General features: G+C 40.8%; 1 protein-coding gene across 1 annotated transcript in view; it reads right to left on the bottom strand.

The window, feature by feature from the left end:
• The window catches only part of msra (methionine sulfoxide reductase A), a 282,237-nt gene that overhangs the window by 915 nt on the left and 256,412 nt on the right, over nucleotides 1-24,910 (bottom strand). Inside the window, exons 4-5 of the mRNA XM_048597063.1 lie at nucleotides 8,084-8,188; nucleotides 60-166 (exon numbers count right to left, since the gene is read on the bottom strand). Coding sequence (XP_048453020.1) covers nucleotides 60-166; nucleotides 8,084-8,188 — 212 coding nt within the window. The remainder of the gene's footprint in view (nucleotides 1-59; nucleotides 167-8,083; nucleotides 8,189-24,910) is intronic.

Here is a 24,910-nt window from a genome sequence, read left to right as displayed (position 1 = left end):
CATCTGGCTGCGAAACAGTTAAAGAAAATAATCTCCCTCTAAACATTTATGCACAGTACCTCCTGATAGGCCTCTTTGGATTTCAGAGCTGCAGCCATCTGCTCCTGTGTGTATGGGTAAATGACCGAGCGGTACTGTGTGCCAACATCATTTCCTTGCCGCATACCTGCACATCAAAAAGGAGAAGGTTGATACATTTACAGACCTCGATAGACAGTTCATATAATAAGTCTTACACAAATCTTTTCCAGTTCACGAGAAATGCTCAGTAGATGGAAAGCATCAGCAAAGAGCTAGGCGTGCCTGTTGTTGAGTGTACTTGATTAAATCTGTACTGCTAATTATAAAAAAATAAATGGGAAACACGGTTCTTAGTGCTCACCACCACAGAATGCAAATTTAGGATGCTTAGAGAAATCTGTGACAACGTAAAGGAAATTCCTCTTTCAACAAGATCTTGGTTGGGGGTGGGGTACAGTGGTCAAACAATCATTCTTCTACCAGAACTAATGAACAGTGACAAAACTGCATTCTCAGTAATCATACATTGAAAATCCTACGTTGATTTATTTTTTCTTTTGCAAGTTATTAATTTTGAACTAAAAGCATAATTCACCTACCTTACTGTTCATGAAGAGGAGAATTTGGGGCCTGAAAGTATATTTTGAATCATTACATTATCTTTTAAGAGGTTACACAGAGAACTAACTTCAAGGCAGTAATTCCAAAAGTGTCAAATTTGAATTATTTGCATCATCCCCCAAGAGTATTCAAGGTTTAGCTTGTCTTGAGGAATGCCAAATATGTTGGTACTCTTTTAAAGCTATTAGCTTTAAAGCTGGAGAATACATGTCCCCACCATGTGTGTGTTTCGGTGGGAATCATGTTGTAGATTGGGTGGGTAGCCCACCACTTTATAACCTATCTCTGAGCTCACCCCAATAAGATTTGGGGTGCAGGCAGACACCAAATTTAGTACCACACCCAACATGTGTAAATAATTAATATTTATTATTCTGCTATACCATGACACAGTTGGGGTGGGCAGGTTGGTGGGAGTAAGCAGCCTGTTGTTTGAAGCTTTTAAATTGACAAGTCAGAAAGGGAATCAGTATCTTTGGAAGGCCCTCTTTGCGCATTGAGGGAGGTGACCCCCTGCACCGATAAGAAAGTACCCCCTTCTCTTCTATCCACCTGGTCTCCAAAAGCCACCTACTCACATCCAATATCCCTCTCCCTAAGTTGGACAACCACTGCTTACTCAAAGAATTCCACACCCTCGACCACAACATACCTGAATCCATCCTGCCTCTTCCCCGGGCCTCCTGCCTCAGTCTCCCTCCTGGGTCTCTATCCTGGGCCTGCTTCCTGCAAGTCTCTCCTGGGCTTGCTTCATGGACCTTCATCCTGTCGTATCAGTAGCCACTATGGAGTTCTGGTTCTGTCTGGACTGTTACAGCTGCTGGTCAATCTGACTAGCCAGCAGTTTGAGAGGGTGGGATTTTCTGCCAATCGTAATGGAAGTCCCCTCATACATCAATGTAGCCCGTCTGCAATGCCTTATGACTGATGGCAAGCCTCTTCGCCATCTAATGGAGGCCACTGACTTTTCCTCCGACAGATATGTGGACCTGGTCCTTCACCCCTCAGACCCCTGTAAATTCTTGTCAATTGGTTGAGGAAACAGTTTTACTGTACAATTGCACAACAAGTGTCAGTCACACATTGGTATCTGCTCCAACTAATGTGATCAGTTGCATTTTTGAGTCAAGATCTAGCCCAAGTTTGTTTGGCATATTTATTTTAGCCCATATTCACTCTTGCCAAATTCTCAGTCCTCATGTTAATGAAGTGTTAACGTGGTGTTTGGCTCTTTGCCAAAATTAAGCAGATGAATACATTCCTAGACAGGATCGCAAGCTGACAGAGTTTCCTTTGCATGGATTGCATCAGCTTACAGCAGTAGAAAGCTGGAGTAATGTGATAAAGCCTCTTGTTTTACCAGATATCAATCTTGGTAAATTCACTTTCACTTAAGTTATGTGAACAGAATCCAATTGATTTCACGGTGATGATACAACCTGCCAGGAACAGGCTGGCAGGCAACAGGTGTAAAATTGGGTGGGTTGCTGGGGGCCATCAACTAACTGTCACTTAAGATCCTTAACTCACCACAATTATACCCAGTAAACCCTGGCATGAGCCAATGGAGACATCCTCAATGGAAATGACTGGCCCCACTTACTACCTACTCCCCACCAATATCACAACCACCCTGGCTCATTCCTTTTGCAGACATTTACTTGACTGGCCAGGAAAAGATGACCTCATTTACCTTGTACTCTGGCTACTCCTATCCCTCTCCTTGGGGAATACCTGTCATCTCATTCCTTTATTCATAAATGGGTTGAGGGCGTCACTGGCTAGGCCAGTATTTACTGCCCATCCCTAATTGCTCAGGGGGCAGTTCAGAGTCAACCACATTGCTGTGGGTCAGGAGTCACATGTAGGCCAGACCAGGTAAGGATGGCAGTTTCCTTCCCTGACGGACATTATTGAATCAGGTGGGTTTTTCCAACAATCAACAATAGATACATGGTCATCATTAGATTCTTAATTCCAGATATTTTATTGAATTCAAATTCCACCATCTGCCGTGGCGGGATTTGAACCCAGGTCCAGAATATTATCTGGGTCTCTGGATTGACAGTCTAGCGATAATACCACTAGGCCATCACCTCCCCATTGACTCATTGTGGCATTGCTGGAGCTGCTGCCATTTGATTGTCTGGCAGTTTTTGCATCCTCCCTCACTGATTACTGCAAAATAACAATCGTGGCTTCTGGGCCAATGGAGGCCGGCTCACCTCTAACACTTCAGCCAGTGGGCCACTGCTTCCTTGAAATATCTGGCCAGTGTAATGTAATCATGACCAGCATCTATAGTATTTTACTTCTGTGTGAATATAACCATTCATTCCCTAAATATTCACTTTTCCAACAAGGGTGATAAAGCAATCTGAGGCTGTGGTCTTCTACCGGTCTGCTCAATCAAGATTTTAGCACTCAATCAAGGAGGATGAGAGTAAAGCAATAATCAGGCAAATTCACATACTATCAGCTGTCAAGTGTAAACAGTGGTATAATTGGAAGTGCAAAATTAAAGAAATAACACTATTGAAATTATTATTCATTTACACTCAAAGTTTTTCACTGAAATTTGTTTTTAATACACTTAGAACTTGAATTATCGGGAGGTTTGTCAATGCAAGTGACAGAATTCTACACTATTCCGTGCAATGCTTTGATGTGCCGTGCATTTCACTGTAATAAAGTGTAGCCTTTGCCAACCATGAATTAAACTCTAGTCTATAAAATACTGCGCAGCAAACTGATTGGAAAGGTGCATGTGAATGCTAATTGCAAGGGACCAGTACACAAGAGCAGCATCAACAACGTCTCTCCTCTGTTTAAGATAAGCAAGGAACATGGAATTAACATGGAATAATAACAGGAATAAGGAATGTCAGTTATGTGAAGAAACTGGAAAAGTTGAGATTTTTCTTCTCAGAGCAGAGGAAGTTAAGATGAAACCTCACAGAGGTGCTCAAAATCATGTGGGGTTGTATGAATGCACAAAGGACAAAAAACAAGAAAAGTCCATCCAGCTTGTCCAACAAAATTTGAAGAGTAAGGCAACAAGAGGAAACAGATTTAACATACTAAACAAAAGAAGAAAAAGGGAGAGTTGAAGATTTTTTCAATGCGATGAGCTGTTATGATCTGGAATGTATTTCCCGAAATCCTGGTGGATGAATATGGCAGCTTTTAAAAGAGAGTGGAATTAATACTTGTAAAAGGTAGCAACAAAAAAACCTGCAGCTCAATAAGAGGAACAAGCAGGAGAACGTAAAGTATATCAGTATATTGCTTCCAATGCACTTATTTTTAAAAGCAATCTGGTATCATGTCATTTTTACAGTAAAAATAAAATTAAGTCTAAGTGTTTCAGTTACAGATTCTTGACATTTAAGTTCATAAAACACATGAACGGAGCAAACAGTCTTCACTTGACAGATTATAGACTATATACGAACAGACTATAGACAAAGAAAGTAACGAAGGATTAATGACATGTTATATTTAAAATTTACCAGCAGCTCCATTGCCAGTTTTGATCTCACTGGTAAAATGGTGACAGCAAACAAAAATCTTCCTTGTATATAAGCTGTTTCTTTCTGACTAATTAGGCAACTGCACACAGCTAATGGTGGTGATATAATCTTAGAAACAGAAGTGGCAAAAGCTAGGCTAAGAAGAATTTATGATAGAAAATCTGAGCCATAACACCACTGCATTGTCAGACCATAAAGCAGACCTTCTGACCAATACTTATCAGGGACTGAGAACAGTAGATGCAAATTTTATGCATAATTTAATAAAGGACCCAAAAGTAACTTACCCTTAATTTTCTACAATTTTCATGCACAGAATAACACAATCCACACTATAGTGGTAATCCTCTGATGTTAACTCAAAATGTACCAAATATAATTATTCTTAAAAATATCATATACTTGCAGTATATGGTAATTTGGGATGCAATGCATCAATGGAAGCAGCCTCAATTGGGTTTGACAAAGTGCAGAAACTGACCTTCCAAAGAATAAAGACTTTACATATAAATTATGTATATACTCAAATTTACAGCACAAACAGGCCATTCAGTCCAGTAGGTTCATTCCAGCATTTCTGCTCCACATGAGCGTCTTCACACTCCTCTTCACCTTACTTTGCCAGTATATCCTTCAATTATTTTTTCCCTCATGAATTTATTCAGCTTCCTCTGAACTTTATGTAAGCTATATGCCTCAACTACCTCCTGTGGTAATAAGGCCCACATGGGAGAAGGATTGATTTGTGCTGAGACTGAATAGTGTCTTCTTTAGCTTCTGATACCAAGTCCAACTCAGATTAATGAAGTGGAAGTCTCTTTGCTCTGCAAAATTGAATTACTTGGACTGACTCAACTCAGTTCCTGCAGACAACAACAAATGTTTTACAAATGAAAGTAAGTTATTCAGAAGAGTATGGGGTAGAATGATAGCAGGCGTGCAAAGTGGAGAGATTCACATGGTTGTTGCAGAAGTAAATCTTTGTATCACATTTAAAGGAACCTCATTTGACATGTTTCCTTGTCTGTAAATAACCAATGAATTCTCAAAGCTGACAGAATGCCAAAAGCTTGAGAAAAATGCTATATTCAGCACAAGCCTTTCAATTTGACAGGTCAAAAATTCAACTCATGAATATATAAATGGAAAAGTATGCTTGCAGGACAAAAACATCCTAACATTAAAAATGCAGGATTTTCTGGACTCTGGATTGCTAATTTTAACTTCCAGAACTCCCATTGTTGTCCTAATTCTTTCCTATTTGTTCATGGGGTATACGTGTCACAGGCTGGGCCAGCATTTATTGTCATCCCAAGTTGCTCTTAAGAAGGTGGTAGTGAGCTGCCTTCTTGAATCATAAATAGTTTAAGCCAATACAACTGGACCAATTACAATCCAGAGAATATCTAAAGGGGCAACTGACTCTCAGTGCGTTTTTCCCCATCAGCACAGATTTGGAAACTGTAACAAAAGTGAAACCAGCCTCTATTTGCAGCCCATCACATTTCAAAACAGTTAAATTTTCTCTTAAACAAGCTACCATGGAAACGTCTTGATATGAAACTCAAGAATGGATGATATGCCGAAGTCAACCTGTAATATCTGAGTCAATTCCTGAAGAATGTGATACTGTGTCTGGAGCTATATTACACTTTACAACTTAGTGGGAAACCCTCACGGACTAGGAGCAGTTGCTTTCAAACTCCGATATGCGCTTCATTAAATTAAACGTAAAATTCCTGATTTAGGTTTTAAAGTCAGACAAAAGAGAAAGGCCAACTCTGACAACAATTAATTGTTCACAACATTTATTTTCTATATTTGTTGTCTTCCTGTTAAGCTTGTCACTGGTCTACTGGTTACACAAAATACCCAGATTCCAGTGGTTTTGTTCTGTAACAATTCTTAGGATATATACATCCTGGTAGTTAACAGGTAAGGGAAAATAGAGTGGATTCAAGAGTTAAAGTTAAAGGAGGTCTGTGGGCTAAGATTGAGATAGGTGGAGTGGAGTTGGTATGGAGGTTCGATGTACTTTTGTTAAAAACTGTGAGGCAGGAATGATTTCACAGCTTCAGTCCGGTCCTGGCCAGAGATTCACCCCCCTGGGTTGAAGTATGTTTCTCTACTGCTTCTGGATCTTATTCTGATCCAGCATGGTCACAGTACTTTTCTGCCCTAAGTTGATTCTGAAAATTTCCCATGGAATATCTCCATCAGTAAGGTCTCTTTAAAACCTATTCTTTGGGCAAGGTTCTAGTCATCTGCCTAAATGCTTCACATGGCTCAGTGTCAAATTTCTGTTTGATAACACTCCTCTGGAACACCTTTGGATGCTACATAAGGTGCTACGTAAATACAATTGTTGATGTTGTCACTGTTATCCTTTGGACATGACTCTGGTCATCTGCCCTAATGCTTCACAAAGTTCACTGCCAAATTCTGTTTGATAACACTCCTTTGTTATTGTTGATGTTGTCACTGGTGCCACCTGAAAAAAAATCAGGATGCTGCTCGAACAGAGCCTGTTACATAGGAAATGAAGGTCATAGTGAAGTAACAGTTGAAAGCAGTGTTGCTCATTGCTTGATTCTAGGCTAGGTCGGTGGCTACTTCCAGTGATGTAATTCGGTGACAGATTCCTTTGTGAAGTAAGGCACTTCACATGTTGGTATTCAGTGGAGGTCAATTTGAAGATGTGTTCTCTAAGGATGGTCAATGTGCCTTGTATACCGTGCTCTCCTGCTCCCTCGTCTCCTCCCTGCTGCTGTGTCCTGTCTTCTTGGTTGTTACCACCCTGGACCTTCAGCAGCTCTACACACTCCCCAAGACTGCAGCCATAAGCAGCCAAAAAAATTGCAACACCGGCTAACAACTGTCATTAGAAATCAGAATATGGTTGTCGTGATCAGAAAATAAGCTCAAAAAAGTCCACAAATTAACCAACAACACAAAAGGACACACCAGTAATTAATCCTTGGATCTCCTGAATAGTGTAAATTAGTCCAAAGATGTGCAGGCTAGGCGGATTGGCCATTCTAAATTGCCCGTAGTCTTCAGGGATGTGTATATTAGGTGGGTTATAGGGGGATGGGTCTGGGTGGGATGCACTGAGGGTCAGTGTGGACTTGTTGGGCTGAAGGGCCTGTTTCCACACTGTAGGGATACTATGATCTATGATCTTTCTGCCTGTCAGGGCCATAAGTGACTGCTCATGTTTATCATGTACGTGATAGGGAGAGATGTTTTAAAAGAACGCTAAGAACAAAGTGGTCTATAATTTGATACATTTCCATTAGTGTACCTTTTAATACTTCAGTTTTTCAGTATCATTTTTTACTCTAATACAAGTATGACAACTGTAAAAGAAATCTAAAATTCAGCTGATAAAATACTGCAACCCCGCTCTTTACTAACAGTTACATACCCGTCATTTACTCTACAGTATCAACCCACTGGGGTCACAAGAACTTTATGATATAAGGGACTATTAGTAAATGTGAAGGTTATTCGGACTTGATTTATGGCCTGTAGATGCTGTCAAAAGCAGGTACGGACTCTCATTAACAAAAAAAAGCCAACTTTTTACGTAACACATCATTCTACTGAAGTTGGTTCGGTGAAATAAACAGTACTGCAGAGCTGTACGCAAACAGTGCCAATTATTCCCCTTGAACTGAGGAGATAGAATCTCTCCAAAGCAATCTTAACCCTCACAGTTGAGCAGTCACAGTATTTTTTCTGGTTCAATTGGTTCAATGTTTTAAAAAAGACCCTGCCTGTCCATTTTTTTCACGTTGTTTGGGCCACATGTGGTTTCAAGGTTCATTTAAACATGTTACTGAAACACTAATTACCACAGCAGCAATTAGGAATATAATGAGGAGCTGGTCTATTCATTACAGTACCTTGTGTTGGGTCATGGCTCTCCCAGAAGACCTTGAGCAGTTTTTCAAAGCAGATTTTGTCTGGATGGTACACAACTCTCACTACTTCTGCGTGGCCAGTCATCCCTACAGAATGACAATACAATGCAAATTCAGGAGGCTACTGATAAATCTATGTCTGCTGCTTGTTATTTTCATTGCAAACGCAAAGTTCAGACTAAAACACAGCAGATGAGTATTCATTCACACACCATAATGGTTTTGTGAAATTAAAGTTTGCCATTTTTGGTTAAACCAAAGCAGTTTGTAATGCTTTTAAGTTCATAAAAGTAATTATTTTATGGACCAAGGTAAACATATAAATTACCCATAAGCAATTCAGCAAAGCTGTTCAATGTAAATAATTAAATTCAGTTATTTTTAAGCATAATTTTGTTTAAATTAAACAGAAAAATGTGAAAATGATTCCATGATAATTTTCAGTATTCTCACAACTGTTCATGCTTAGTATTTGTACCTGTATATGACAGGATAACAGAGGAGAACAAGATAAGCCATTGTTTGCTTACTATTTATTTCTCATAGAAACACTCCCATTCTCAGTGGATTAAGATAATTAGGCTAAGAGACAGAGCTAGTTTGTTTTTGAAAGGGTGAGAACAGAATCAAATAAAGAGATCAAAAGTTTGGCATTTCAATAGTAGTTTTAGTTGATCAGGTTTCAAAGACATCAATAGTATTTTTTTATTCCTTCAGAAATCAAATCTAAATTTGAATTTTGCAATGTAAAACAAAATCCTGTTAAAATCCAACTCCACAACATTCCGAACAATGCATTAATTTATGTAAAGATTAAGATTGAACTGCATCTCCCAAAGAGCGGTAATCCAGTTTACAAATCAGACCTGTGGTAGTCATGTATAAAACTGTTCCATCCATTGGCCACTTCATTCTATCCCCTTGTTCAAATCTTGGATCTTAAATGAGAATAGTTCATTTACAAACATTATGTTTTAACCCAATACCTCTGCAATGGTGCAGAGTGGGTAAGGAAACAGGTGCAAAGTTGATAATATTGATTCAGGATGTTGGAAAGTGTTGCAGAATTCTAAAATTACAAATGGGATTTTGTAACAGTTTCCAACATCCTGAATCAATATCACCTAAATCCAAGCCAACTTCAAACTGCTTATCAGGAGGCAGGCGATTTTACTAACAGCTAATGTTCCAATAAGTGCTTTACACCTTTTACATGATTCGTTTTAATTTGAAACAAATTTAAAGTCAGAGCTACAGTGCAAAAGGCACTTTCCATTCACATTAAAACAGTTTTGACAAAAGGTGCCATTTAGTTGTATTCACAACAATTTCATATCCTGGGAATACACTAGATTGAATCTTTACTGCAGCTGTGATGAGTGGACACGGACTGCAGATTGTAACTTGACAAAGACAACATACTGTGAATGAAAGAAATGGAGGTAAATTCACCATCATGGCTGTTGCACAGCAATAAAAGTATTTCAGATAAACTTTCCATGCCAAACTGTCCCACAATCTTTTACACCTAATCAACCAGCAGATTTAAGGAGAGCAATTTTGAGTGTGCAGCCCAGCAGAACTAATTGCCAGAGAAATACGTTTATGTTTTGTTTATGAATAAACCTGCTCACATTATCTACATTGACCAGGAACAACCTGCCTACAGACCTGACCGTGTATGCCAGCTATATTGACTTCACCAAGAAATATTTATGAGAAAAGTGACCGGGATTTTCAAGTGACTGATGGTTCTTCCTTCTGCCCCAAAACATCTCAACAGCAGCTTACATATCAATATAAGAAAAGATCAACTAAAATTAAGGAGCAGTAATTGATACACTATGCATTAATGCACAATACTGAAGAATTTCTGGTCCCCTTGCGATGTGGGGCAATGAATATTTCCTTATGTGCTGCAACGCTGAAAACGTCAAATTTCTAAATGAAGCAACTCAGCAGTGATCAAAATCGAATTTCTGGCCTGTGGAATGTAATTATGTCAAAGTTCTGAAGAAAAAGAGTCATATTGAACTCTAAATGTTTCTCTTTTCACAGGTGCTGAGATTTTCTTCAGAATTCATCTATGGTCAATCTACAACATTGGTGTCTAGTAGTTAAAACATTGCAGCAGTCTCAGTCAGGCATGCAAAGTGAATTGAATGGAATAACATGTCAATCATTCCCATTTAGATGAAATCAGTATGAATATAACGATCATATATATTATTACAGTTGCAACTTTTCTTATAATTTCTGCACATTACAGCTTTATGGTGTAAATTATCAGAATTTCATTGACAAAAAGTTAAGGGACTTGTGAATATGAAAACTATTAACACTGCAAAACTTATTCTGACTTTTCAGCTGTGGGAATTGAGGAAGTCAATGAAACCACTGTTATATCAACTGTCTCCTCATCTGTCCAGCTGTATGTGAGTTGATGGTCCTCTTATAATTCTGCATCTCCAATATCCTTTTGCCTTTTCTCGTGGCCCTGCATTGCCCAACTCTAATATTCCCACCAAGGTGCTGCTCATAAACCTTTTTCATCCACTGTATCTTTTGCACCGTCATGCATCCACCACCCCCTCACACTTCCCCCAAAATTCACTTACAGACTTTCATTCTTTGGCTGGTCCAATTCTTACATGACTGTAAATTTTCTGCTTCTTAAGGCTAATGGCTTGAAATCACAGGCTTTGATTACACCATTTATACCATTGTAAACTTTACTTGTGCCAGGGGCAGAGAAACAGGAAATATACTGCACTACTAGTAAGTTGATCTGCATAAACAATTTTTAAATAAATACACATTTCCATATACATTACCAGGATGTTGCCTGGTATGGAGGGAAGGTCTTATGAGGAAAGGCTGAGGGTCTTGAGGCTGTTTTCGTTAGAGAGAAGAAGGTTAAGAGGTGACTTGATAGAGACATACAAGATGATCAGAGGGTTAGATAGGGTGGACAGTGGGAGCCTTTTTCCTCGGATGGTGATGGCTAGCACGAGGGGACATAGCTTTAAATTGAGGGGTGATAGATATAGGACAGATGTCAGAGGTAGGTTCTTTACTCAGAGAGTAGTAAGGGCATGGAATGCCCTGCCTGCAAAAATAGTAGACTCGCCCACTTAAAGGGCATTTAAATGGTCTTTGGATAAACATATGGATGATAATGGAATAGTTTAGGTTAGATGGGCTTCAGATTGGTTTCACAGGTCGGCGCAACATCGAGGGCCGAAGGGCCTGTACTGTGCTGTAATGTTCTATGTTCTATGTTCTATGTTCTATAAACAAAAGTTGCCTCTCATAATGTTCAGAAGTCCAATATTTGTGCATTTTCCAAGTTTTCATACACATATAAAACTTCCATAGGTCTCAAAAATGCTTAGGAGTAGATTTTCAAATGGGCTGTTCAACAGCAATAACCACAATCGTGTCCTATACACTGTACAGTCAACAAAGGAACCATGATCACATGCGCTCCAGTTCTCATCCACTCCAGTTCTCATACATTGTATGTGATTGTTCCTTGTGAAGTTATAACCAGTATTTTGTTTAAAAATGTAAATAAATTGCAGTCTACCCTGCAATGAACAGTTTGACAATGCATTGTGGAGCTCATTTCAAAGTCCTTTGGAAGAAAATAAACACCCAAGTTTTACAGGTTGAGGAGATGCACACTATTTTGGGTGGGATGTGTTACTGGTTGGAATGCATATTCGACCTGGACTCGGGTCCTCTAGAATGGCAAGCAACATATTTCCAAGTCTGTATATTTTCATACTTTGAAGTGTCTAATCCTTTGAGGAGAATTAATTTGTTTTGAAATATAGAAAATGTTGGAGAATACACTTATCGAGGGTCAAAAAGCAAAGTATTATCTCTCTTGCCTTGTCAGTGATTTTTAAATACACCATTAAGGCAAATAGCGATTCTGTGTGACTCAGCTTGTCTGTCCTACAATAGAAGTAGTGAAAGATTAGGTATAAAACAGTGCAACTCAAGTTAAACCCAGGCTGTGTCCCACTGGAACTTCAGTCTAAACTTCCTCTTTTAGCTTTGCCAGGCCCATATTTAGGGGCAGGGGCTGCTTCATGTTTTAAGCACTGTGCCTTTTTTTTGCTGAAACTATCTCCTACCTTTTGCTAGACTTTTAAAACTGACAGCCCTGATACCGAAGGTCCCGCTGGCTAGAGTGATCGGAGGGGCATGAGACCTTACAGAATTTTGGATTACAACTTCAACAAGTACTGGGTTTGTCAAATGCAACCCTGCAGCATACCATGTTACGTGAGTTTTAAAGTGAATCACAATCTTTCATAAAACAACTGAAAGTAACTGTCAGTATAGATCACCAAACTGCCTGTAATAATGCACTGAAAATGTTCCGTTCGTTAACACCACATTGAATTTAGCTCGGTTTGAATAAGGACAACTTGGCGAAACTAGACACTTCAGTTTTCAGCAAAGGTTAAAAAGGTATCAAATTTACATTGGAAAGAATACAAATTGTTAATTTTAGTTTCTTGTACATGAAATTATAGCCACTATTTCTTCATCTTCAGCAAATCTCCAATCATCAATTTAATTTAATTTTAAATAATCCTATCGACCAAACTAACAAAGAAGGCAATGCAATGCAATAGAAAGCTTGGTTGTGGCCTTACTATATCAGAAAAAAGACAGCTGTTGTGTTCATGCAATGTCTGTATGCTGTTGTCTTGAATGATTTGTATTCTTTCGGATGATCATTTGTCGTAAAGCACTCAGGTGGTAAAGCAATCAAGCGTAACAATCCGTAGGATAACAAAAATGAATGATGGATAGTTTGTGGTCGTAACCAGGACTCCGTGTGGCTCACAGAAGCTACCTAGCTCTTCAGTATTGATTTTAGAAATCTTTATTGACAATCACAAGGAAGGATAACTCGGAATCAAATTCGAGGAGCCTCTTTCTGTTTTTTTTACATTGTTTGTACCTTTTGTCCTTAGTATTTAGTATGGGGTCCCTTAAAATAGTACAACTGTATTATTACCAGAGTGCTACAATGTCAGCACGAGTTTCTCTTCGATATACTTTTGTACCGCATCATTTATTTATACCCGAAGTAGAAGCAAATAAACCAGCATATTCTTCCACTTGTCCCTAGTGCCTGCATATTTGTATGAACATTTGATTTCACTGTGACAGGTTATCTGGTAATGTTGAGTGATGCGGATACAGACTGTTCTTTAAAGGTTACATTGTGCAATAGTTCCCGGGCTCCCATTTGATTAAAATTGCAAAGCATGTTGACAGGAAACGTAGCAGCAAATCACTGCATTATTTATTCCCAATTTCATTTTTGTAAAATATGTTTACTTAAGTTGCGACGTGATGGTTTAGTGAGTAGATGTACCACCTAACGTTGTACTGAGTCTTGGGGCTGATTTCACAGCTTCTGCTAGGAGGGAAAAGGAGAGCTGGGCTGTTAAAATCGTGGATCTGAACTGAAACTTTTTTTTGGTTGGCAGCCCAAAAAACTGAAATAAAGAAGACCTGTACTCACAAGGCATGTTTAATGACCACAAGATTTCCCAAGGCACTTATGGTCAGTAATTTTCAAAGGTTTTCATTATCAAAGGTATGAAATTCATGGAATCATCATAGAATCCCTATAGTGTGGAAATAGGCCATTCGCTCCATAAGACCACACCGACCCTCCAAAGACCATCCCACCCAGACCCATCCCGCTACCCTTTCCCTGTAATCTTGCATTTCCTATGGTTAATCCACCTAATTTACACACTCACTGGACACTATGGGCAATTTAACATGGCCAATCCACCTAACCTACACATCTTTGGACTGTGGGGGGAAACTGGAGCACCCAGCAGAAACACATGCAGACACAAGGAGAAGGTGCAAACTCCACACAGACAGTTGCCGACAGTGGAATCCAACACAGGTCCCTAGCGCTGTGAGGCACCAGTGCTAACCACTGAGCCACCGTGCTGCCCAATTCTTAAGTCAATTTGAACACAAGAAGCTCCCACAAACAAACAACAATGATCAGATTTTTATTTTGCTGAATAAGTGATAAATACTGGCCAGGAAAACCAAGGCCAAAAACACCAGATATCCTGTGCTCCTCTTTGAACTGGTGCCTGTTTTGTATGGGTCTGAAATGGTTAAAACAGAGGAATGCCATAAGCACCACCCAGCATGATGATGCGGTATGGATTTCTGGTCAGAACAGCTAAGGATTTCAAACCAGTGAGACTTAACATCTAGTCCTCCTTAATGTTTTTATTTCGGATGTCTAGCATCCACAATATTTTGTTTCTATGTTGTAAGTTGCCTATCTACTTTACGTGGAAATCTCTTGTTATCACCTGAGCTGATGCTAATGAAATGTCAAATCCCAGATTGAAACCCCGTTTGATAGATCATGAGTTAATTTTTATAGTTGGTTACCGTATCAGAAAATATATTCACACAAGACTGCAGATGTTAAATATTAAGAGAAGATAAGCTTTTACACAAAGAACAAAAACAAGCAAAGCTATATAAAATGGCATGGTGGCTCAGTGGTCAGCACTGCTGCCTCACAGTGCCAGGGACAGCAAACCCGGCCTCGGGTGACTGTGTGGAGTTTGCACATTCTCCCCGTGTCTGCATGGGTTTGCTCCCACAGCCCAAAGATGCACAGGTGAGGTGAATTTGCCATTCTAAATTGTCCATCCTGCCCAGGGATATGCAGGCTCGGTACACTAGCCATAGGAGATGCAGGGTTACAGGGGGGTGAATCTGGGTGGGATCCTCTTTGGAGGGCTGGTGTGGATGTGATGGGCCATCAGAGATGCTTCCACACTGTAGGGATTCTATGAAAAAAAAAAGCAGATTAGAAACCATTCAGGAAAAACAAAATTCCTACTTGTTATCCAGCACTATCCTTTTACAGCTACTGGATCCCAGAGAAACATCAATTTTATCTCAACTCATTAATCTCTAACATATTTGAATCTTCCCAGATCTTTTCCTTAGACTGCTGAGACAGTTTTATGATTCCTTTCCAAATCTCCTGGAATGAATCCTTTTCACTTCTGATGGTCTAAACCACTTTTTGGAAAGCTGGAACTGTTCTACACACAGTCACAACTTTGATGATTCACAGACTAAAACCCTTTCTGCCAGAGTGACTGTCTCACCTAAACTGAAACCTTGAACCTTCTGCTTCAACACCACAACAACAAGTGCTCGGACTGATTTTCTATCATAAACACAGCAGTTTAAACATTTTATCTGTTAACACCCAGGTGTCCAGCCAGGCACTTAACTGAAATTACATGTTTATATGGAAATTAGGTATTTAGATCACTGTTCCAAATGACTTTCTGATCTTTAAAAAAAACCTTCACAGTTCTAGCCAAAATCCATCTGCCTCTGTTTTAAAAATCTAAATCCCAATGATATTGACACATACATCATATCTCTTTTATCACATCCCTTAGAAAATGAAGAGTAGTGTTATAATGTAGATAAGATCCTGATAAATCAAAGGATATGCTACATGAATTCTGCCTACCGGTGATAGACAATCAATTCTGTGATCTATAAAGTGTTCACTGAAGGCCACTCTAAAAGCTAGAAGAAGCAGAGATACACCCTTGATAATGCTTCCCCACTCCTTTGAACTTTGAACATCTTGCTTGGTTCCGCAAGAGTGTTGTTCAATCTTTTGTGCCTACCCAATAGGTAAATTTCAGCTCTCTTAATTTACTAATCAAATGTAAATGAACTGTGTCTGTCAAAACAGTGCTGTGGTGTTGCTAAGGTCAATGCAAATAGCAGAACCACACTACCCATCCAATCTCTGTCTAAAGTAAAAATTAGCCATGGAAGGATTTGAACTGATGAAGTTTCAATTCAGATGTGTCTGCTCTCTGCAAGGCTCTCAGCTGAGGCAGTAGTTGAAAAGCTATAAATTAGCCTTTGAACCTTGGATCCAGCCAATGTTGAATAAGCTGGCAGTCATTATATGGGATCACACATATAACAACTGGATACTTTTCAGTACCTGTGGAACTTTATATCCAAAAAGAACTTTCATGAATGAAGTTACAAAAAAGTGAGAAATGAATAAAATGGAAATACAATTGATTTTGAGACTGTAGCTTTATTTCTTTTCAGCCCACCTACACTGCAGCTCTAATCATTCACAGCCCAAGGACACAAACCTTGCTGAAATACAATAAGCTAGCTACTTAAAAGAGTTTTTATGATTTCATCTGAGGCAGATTGACTGTTGTAATAGAATTTATAACAATAAACAAGGCTGCAGAAAGTCAATTTTTTTGATTGAAAGCAACTGTAGAAATAGAAATTCTGTACAAAATCAAATTAAAATTATATATCTCTAGTTTATTTGGGAATAGTAAATCAAAACTAATCATATTTTGACAAAATATAACTTTTTTTTAAAACTTAGGGGGAAATGGCGGTAATGTCACTAAATGACTAATCCAGAGGCCCAAGTTAATGCTTGTGACATGGATTCAAATCCCACTCTGACAGCTAGTGAAGTTCAATTAATAAATTAGGATTTAAAAACTGATCAGTAATAGTTACCATGAAACCACTGTCAATTGTCTTAGACACACATCTGGTTTACTAATGCCCTTTAAAGTAGGAAATCTGCCATTCTTTCCTGGTCTAGCCCACACATGACTCCAGACCCACAGCAATGTGATTGACTCTTCACTGCACTATGAAATGACCTAACAGCCACTCAATTGTACCCAAAGTTTTATAGGAATGAAGCAACACTTTACCCGGCATCAATGGCGGCAATGGTAATTCCAATTCGAATGACCCTGCAAAGTTCTCCCTACTAGCATTTGGAGACATGTCAAAATTGGGAGAGTTGTCCCATAGATTTGAAAAACAAAAACTAACATAATCATACTCATGAAATTATATTTCACAATGTTCCAGACACCATCTTCCTTGCTATGTCCTCTCCCATCAGCATGATAGAACCATCAGAGTTACAGTGGGACAGTGTTGTTCTCAACATTAATTCCAGAGCCCGTGAAGCCTGACAGTATAAGGTGAAACATACGTAAGGAAACTTCTTGCCAATTTTCAAGTACCACCCCACTTGACTAATGAATCAGATCTTCCCAATGGTGAAGACCAATTGGAGGAAGCACTAAGTGTGGCAAGGGATAGAATGTAATCTAGGTGGGGAAACATCAACGGCCATTACCAAGAATGCCGGTGGGACAGGACACATCCAGGGACGGTGATGGTGGTGTCTGGGACATTGTAAGATATGACTCTGTGAGTACAACTATGTCAGGTTGTAGCTAACTAGTCTGTGAGTCATAGTTCATCAGCATGTCTATGGACTGGCAGACTGAATGCTAAAGAATAAAGCTGCAGCAAGTGATGAGGGCAGGAGTAACAATTGTGGATAGCTTGTGCAGACTAAGTCCAACCTTCACAGTGAATCATATGGAGGGTAGGTGATGGCCTACTGGTATTATCACGAGACTATTAATCCAGAAATCTAGCTAATGCTCTGGGATCTGGGTTCGAATCCCACCATGGCATACAGTGGAATTTGAATTCAATAATTTCAAAAAAAAGTCTGGAACTAAGAAGCTACTGATCACCACGTCGGGAAAAACTCATCTGGTTCACTAATGTCCTTTAGAGAAGTAAATCTGCCACTGTCACCTGGTCTGGCCTACATGTGACTCCAGACCCACAGCAATGTGGTTGACTCTCAATTGCCCTTTGAAATGGCCTAGCAAGCCACTCAGTTGTACCAATCGCTACAAAGTCTGAAAGAAATGAAACTGGACGGATCACCTAGCATCGAACTAGGCACTGGAAAAAGACAATGGCAGAAACAGCCCTGTTGACCCTGCAAAGTCCTCCTCACCAACATCTGGGGGTCAGTACCAAAATTGGGACAGCTGTCTCACAGGCTACTTAAGCAACAACCTGACATAGTCATACTCACAGAATCATATCTTACAATGTCCCAGACTTCACCATCACCGTCCCTGGATGTGTCCTGTCCCACCGGCAGAACAGACCCAGCAGAGGTGGTGGCACAGTGGTATACAGTTGGGAGCGTGCTGCCCTAGGTGTCCTCAGTATTGAATCCAGACTCCATGAGACTTCATGGCTTCAGGTTAAACATGGGCAAAGAAATCTCCTGATGATTACCACATACCATCCTCCCTCAGCTGATGAATCAGTACTCCTCAATGTTGAACAACACTTCGAGGAAGCACTGAGGGCACAAAATATACTCTGGGCAGGGATTTCAAAGTCCATCACCAAGAGTGGCTTGGCAGCAGTACTACTGATCGAGCCGGTTGGTGCTAGACTGGGTCCGTGCCAGGTGCTGAGGGAACCACCAAGTGGGAAAAACATATTTTACAGCATCCTCACTAACTTGCCAGCTGCAGTTGCATCTGTCTATGACAGTATCGGTAAGAGTGACCATCGCACAGTCCTTGTAGAGGCGAAGTCCCGCCTTCACATTGAGAACAACCTCCATCGTGTTGTGTGCACTATCACCGTGCTTAAATGGGACAGACTTCGCACAGATCTAGCAACTCAAGACTAGGCATCCATAAGGCACTGTGGGCCATCAACAGCAGCAGAACTGTATTCAAGCATAATCTGTAACCTTATCGCCCGGCATATCCCCCACTCAACCATTATCATCAAGCCAGGGGATCAACCAGGAGCACCAGGCATACCTGAAGATGAGGTATCAATCTGGTGACGCCACCAAACAGGACTACTTGCACACCAAACAGCTAAAGCAGCAAGTGATAGACAGAGCTAAGCGATACCACAACCAACAGATCAGATCTAAGCTATGCACTCCTGGTACATCCAGTCGTGAATGGTGGTGGACAATTAAACAACTCACTGGAGGAGGAGGCTCCACAAATATCCCCACTCTCAATGATGGAAGAGCCCAGTACATCAGTGCAAAATAGAAGGCTGTAGCATTCGCAGCAATCTTCAGCCAGAAGTGCCGAGTGAATGATCCATCTCAGCCTCATCCAGTGGTCCCCAGCATCAGAGATACCAGTCTTCAGCCAATTCAGTTCACTCCACGTGATATCAAGAAACTGTTGGAGACACCGGATACTGCAAAGGCTACAGGTCCTGACAACATTCCGGCAACAGTGCTGAAGACTTGTGCTCCAGAACTTGCTGCTCCCCTAGCCAAGCTGTTCCAGTACAGTTACAACACTGGTATCTGCCCGGCAATGTGGAAAATTGCCCAAGTATGTCCTGTACACAAAAAGCAGGACAAATCCAACACAGCCAATTACCGCCCCATCAGTCTACTCTCAATTATCAGTAAAGTGATGGAAGGTGTCATCTACAATGCTATCAAGCAGCACCTGCTCAGCAATAAGCTGCTCAGTGATGCCCAATTTGAGTTCTGTCAGGGCCACTCAGCTCTTGACCTCATTACAGCCTTGGTTCAAGCATGGACAAAAGAGCCGAATTCCAGAGGTGAGGTGAGAGTGACAGCCCTTGATGTCAAGGCTGCATTTGACCGAGTGTGGCATCAAGGAGCACTAGCAAAACTGGAATCAATGGGTATTGGGGGCAAACTCTCCAGTGGTTGCAGTCATACCTGACAAATAGGAAGATGGTTGCGGTTGTTGGAGGCCAATCATCTCAGCTCCAGGACATCTCTGCAGGAGTCCCTCAGGGTAGTGGCCTAGGCCAAAACATCTTCAGCTGTTTCATCAATGACCTTCCCTCCATCATAAGGTCAGAAGTGGGGATGTTCACTAACGATTGCACAATGTTCAGCACCGTTCGTGACTCCTCAGATACGAAAGCAGTCCATGTTCAAATGCAACAAGATCTGGACAATATCCAGGCTTGGGCTGACAAGTGGCAAGTGACATTCGCACCACACAAATGCCAGGTTATGACCATCACCAATAACAAACAATCTAAACATCGCCCCTTGACATTCAATGGTGTTACCATCAGTGAATCCCCCACTATCAACATCCTGGAAGTTATCATTGACCAGAAACTCAACTGGATTCACCACATAAACACAGTGGCTACAAGAGCAGGCCAGAAGCTAGGAATATTGCAGCGAGTAACACCTCCTGACTCCTCAAAGCCTGTCCACCATCTATAAGGCACAAGTTAGGAGTGTGATGGAATACTCCCCACTTGCCTGGATGAATGCAGCCCCAACAACACTCAAGAAGCTTGACACAATCCAGGATAAAACAGCCTGCTTGATTGGCACCACATCCACAGCATCCACTCCCTCCACCATCGACACTCAGTAGCAGCAGTGTGTACTATCTACAAGATGCACTGCAGAAATGCACCAAAGATCCTCAAACCCACAACACCACCACCACCTCCAAGTTCCCATCCAAGCCACTCACCATCCTGACGTGGAAATATATCACCATTCCTTCACTGTTGCTGGGTCACAATTCTGGAATTCTCTCCCTAATATCATTGTGGGTCAACCCACAGCAGGAGGACTGCAGTAGTTTCAGAAGGCAGGTCACCACCACCTTCTCAAGGGCAACTAGGGATGGGCAAGAATTGCTGGCCAGCCAGCGACACCCACGTCCCACAAAGGAATAAAAAAAAAATCATACGTGTTGTTCTACCCCAGTGTTAAATGGGATAGATGGTTACAGTCATACCTGGCACCAAGGAAAATAGCTGTGGTTGTTGGAGGTTAGTCACCTCAGCTCCAAGACATCTCTGCAGAAGTTCCTCATGGTTATGTCTTAGGTCCAAACATCTTCAGCTGCTTTTATCAAGGACCTTCCCTACATCATTGAAATCAGAAGTGGAAGTGTTTGCTGATGATTCACAATGTTCAGGGTCATTCATGACTCCTCATACACTGAAGCAGTTCATGCACAAATACTGCTAGACCTGGACAATTTCCATGTTTGGACTGACAAATGGCAAGTAACATTCACAGACCACACAAGTGCCAGGAAATGACCATCTTCAATAAGAGTCTAACAATTACCCTTTGACATTCAATAGTATCATCATCACTGAATTTCTAACTGTCAACATTCTAGGGGCTGACAATGATCAGAAACTAAACTGGAAGAGCCATATAAATACAGTGGCTACAAAAACAGGTCAGAGTTAGGAATACTGCAATGAGTAACTCACCTCCTGGTTCCCCAAAGCCTGTCTACCATCTACAAGACAAAAGTCAGGAGTATGATGGAATATCCTCCATCTGTCTAGATGAGTGCAGCTCCAACAACTCTCAAGAAGCTTGACACCATCCAGGGCAAAGTGCTTTACTTGACTGGCATCGCATCCACAAACACATTCACCCCCTACATCAGCAATGCTCAATAGCAGCAGTGCGTACCACCTACAAGATGCACCACTGAAATTCACCAAGGCTCCTTAGACAGACGTGCAAACCCTACAACCACTAGCATCCAGAAGGACAAGCGCAGCAGATATTTGGGAACACCACCACCTGCAAATTCCCCTCCAAGCCACTCACCATTCTGACTTGGAAATATATCACCTTCCTTCAGTGTCGACGGGTCAAAATCCTTGAACACTCTAATAGCGTTGTGAATCCTCCAGTACCAAATGGACTGCAGTGGTTCAAGAAGGCAGCTCACCACCACCTTTTCAAGGGCAACTAAGGATGGGTATTAAATGCTGGACCAGCTTGTGACGCACAAATCTATGACTGAATTTTTAAAAATGTTGAACAAATCTAGCAACTCAAAATTGGGCACACATGAGGTGATGTGAGCCATCAACAACAGCAGAACTATATTTAAATACAATCTGCAAACTCATGGCATGACATATTCGCTGTTCTACTATTACCATCAAGCCAGGGGATAAACTCTGCCTCAGTGAAGAGTGCAGGAAGGCATGTCAGGTGTAGCAACAGACATATCTAAAAAAAGAGCTGTCAACCTGATAAAGCCACAAAGTCCTACACATGCCAAGCCATGTCATGAACAGTGACAAACGAGAAGAGGCGGCTCGAGAGATAGCCTTATCTACAATGATGGGAGAGCACAGTACATCAGTGCAAAAAATAAGGCTGAAGCATTTGCAAACATCTTCAGCAGAATTGCAAAGGGTATGATCTATCTTAACTTCCTCCTGAGGTTCCTGGTATCACAGATGCCAATCTTCAGCCAATTTGATTCACTCCCCAGAATATCAAGAAGTACTGAAGCATTGGATACTGCAAAGGTTATGGCATGACAATTTGCCAGCAATAGTACTGAAGACATGTGTTCCAGAATTATTACACCCTAGCCAAAGTGTTCCAGTACAGCTACAACACTTGCATGTAACCAGCAAGGTGGAAAATTGTCCAGCAAGTCCTGTCCACAAAAGCACGACAAATCAAACTCAACCAAAAACCACTCTATTGTTTGACTGCCGTTCCAAAATAACCTGATCATTGATACTCAGTTTGGATTTTATCAGGGCTGCTCAACATAGACAAAACCGCTGAATCTAAGATGTGAATTGAGAATGACTGTCCTAACACTAAAGTGGTATTTTTATATGATATCAAATTTTAAGTCAAGATGTCAATAATAAAGGGAACTGTTCCTCTGGTTAAAGTCATACCCACATGAATGAAGATGGTTATGCTTTTTGGAGATGAATCATCTCAGTCCCAGGACATTGCAGCAAGAATTCCTCCGGGTGAAGTCCTCAAGCTCAACCATCTTCATATTTTTTATCAATGACCTTTCCTCTGTCAGAACTGGGAGCATCCGCTAATGACTGGACAATGTTCAGCACCATTCACGACTGCTCAGTTGCTGAAGCAGTCCAAGTCCAATTGCAATAAGACCTGGGCAATATGCAGGCTGACCATCTACAACAAGAGAATCTAACCACCAGCCTTTGGTATTCAATGGCATTATCATAATTGACTCTCTACAATCAACATTCTACTGGTCAAGATTGACAGAACTTTAACCGAGCTAGCCATATAAACATTACAACAGCAGGTCAGAGGCCAGGAATTCTGTGATGAATAACTCACCTCCTGACTCCCCAAAGTCTTCTCACCATCTATAAAGCACAAGTCAGGTGATGGATGGAATATGTTCCACTTGCGCGGTTGAATGCAGCTCAAAAAAAACCCCCAACACCATCCAGGCCAAAGCAACCTACTTGATTGGCCTCTTTCATCCACCATTTTAAACACTCACCTCTTCATGCACACTGGCAGCAATGTGTGCTATCAACAAGATGCACAGTACTAATTCACATTTTTTTTTAATGGCACCTTTCAAATCTGCAACCTCTACAACGTAGAAAGATAATGGCAGTGGATGCATAGTACACAACCACCTACATGTATCCTTCCATGTCACATACCATCCTGACATTGAATTAACAATAATATAGTTCCAACGTCACTGCTTCAACATCCTGGAACTCTCTTCCTAACAGCAGTGAGTGCCCCGACACCATATGGACTGCAGTGACTCAATGAAGCAGCTTGTCATCACCTTTAAATACAAGTAGGGATGTGCAATAAATGCTGTTCCAGCTAGCAACATCCACAGCCCATGAACAAATAAATTTAAAAGTATATGAAAAAACCTCTAGCAATAACAAAATATATAAAATAAATATAACAACAGTACTTAGTGTATGGAAGGATTCTTAGAAAAAAAATAGACAATGTTGTATCAGGTACATTTGCAACATGTTGTCTATAAAAGTGTACACTATAAAATTCATGGATTTTGGCTTCCATTTGTTTTTAATCTACTTCAATTTTAGTCAATCTAAGATATGAATCTTATGCAAATTTCACTGCCTCTCATGGAGTTTTTTAAAATATGATCTTTGCATCATTTATACTAAATTCTCTGACTGTACAAGGTTTGAGCAAATGAGTCCAACCCACTTCCAATCTAAATTCAGAATCTTCCATGTGAAAGCTCCTGCTTAGTCTAGTAACTGGATATCTACTCATTTTCATCTGTGACAGTGTGCTGGATTCATAAGATTGAACTGCTTAAGAATAACCCGGAAAATATCGACATCTATCTTTCACGGAAAACATACTTTAAGAAACAGTAATCAATTTTAATGATCTGACCAATCTTTCATTTAAATTTCTACAACTAGTTGCCAATTTGTTGCACATAAATGAAGTTGCACTTTCAATGATGTATAATATATTCTATTTTGGGATTTGGATTTTAAAAGTGGCAGATGGATATGGGATAACAAGGTGGAGAGCTGGATGAACACAGCAGGCCAAGCAGCATCAGAAGAGCAGGAAAGCTGACGTTTCGGGTCTGGACTCTTCTTCAGAAATGGGGGAGGGGAAGGGGATTCTGAAATAAATACAGGGAGAGGGGGAGGCGGGTGGAAGATGGATAAAGGAGCAAACAGGTGGAGAGGAGACAGACAGGTCAAAGAGGTGGGGATGGAGCCAGTAAAGGTGAGTGTAGGTGGGGAGTTAGGGTGGGGATAGGTCAGTCCAGGGAGGACGGACAGGTCAAGGAGGTGGGGGTGGGGCTTGAGGTGGGAGGAGTGGATAGGTAGAAGGAAGGACGGACAGGTTAGGGAGGCGGAGACGAGCTGGGCTGGTTTTGCGATGTGGTCAGGGGAGGGGAGATTTTGAAGCTTGTGAAGTCCACATTGATACCATTGGGCTGCAGGGTTCCCAAGCGAAATATGAGGTGCTGTTCCTGCAACCTTCGGGTGGCATCGTTGTGGCACTGGAGGAGGCCCAGGATGAAC

This window comes from Rhincodon typus, chromosome 5 (genome assembly GCF_021869965.1).
Source record: "Rhincodon typus isolate 14 chromosome 5, sRhiTyp1.1, whole genome shotgun sequence".
NCBI lineage: Eukaryota > Metazoa > Chordata > Chondrichthyes > Orectolobiformes > Rhincodontidae > Rhincodon > Rhincodon typus.
Note: the sequence above shows the minus strand (reverse complement) of the source record. Positions and strands in the feature narration are given on the sequence as shown.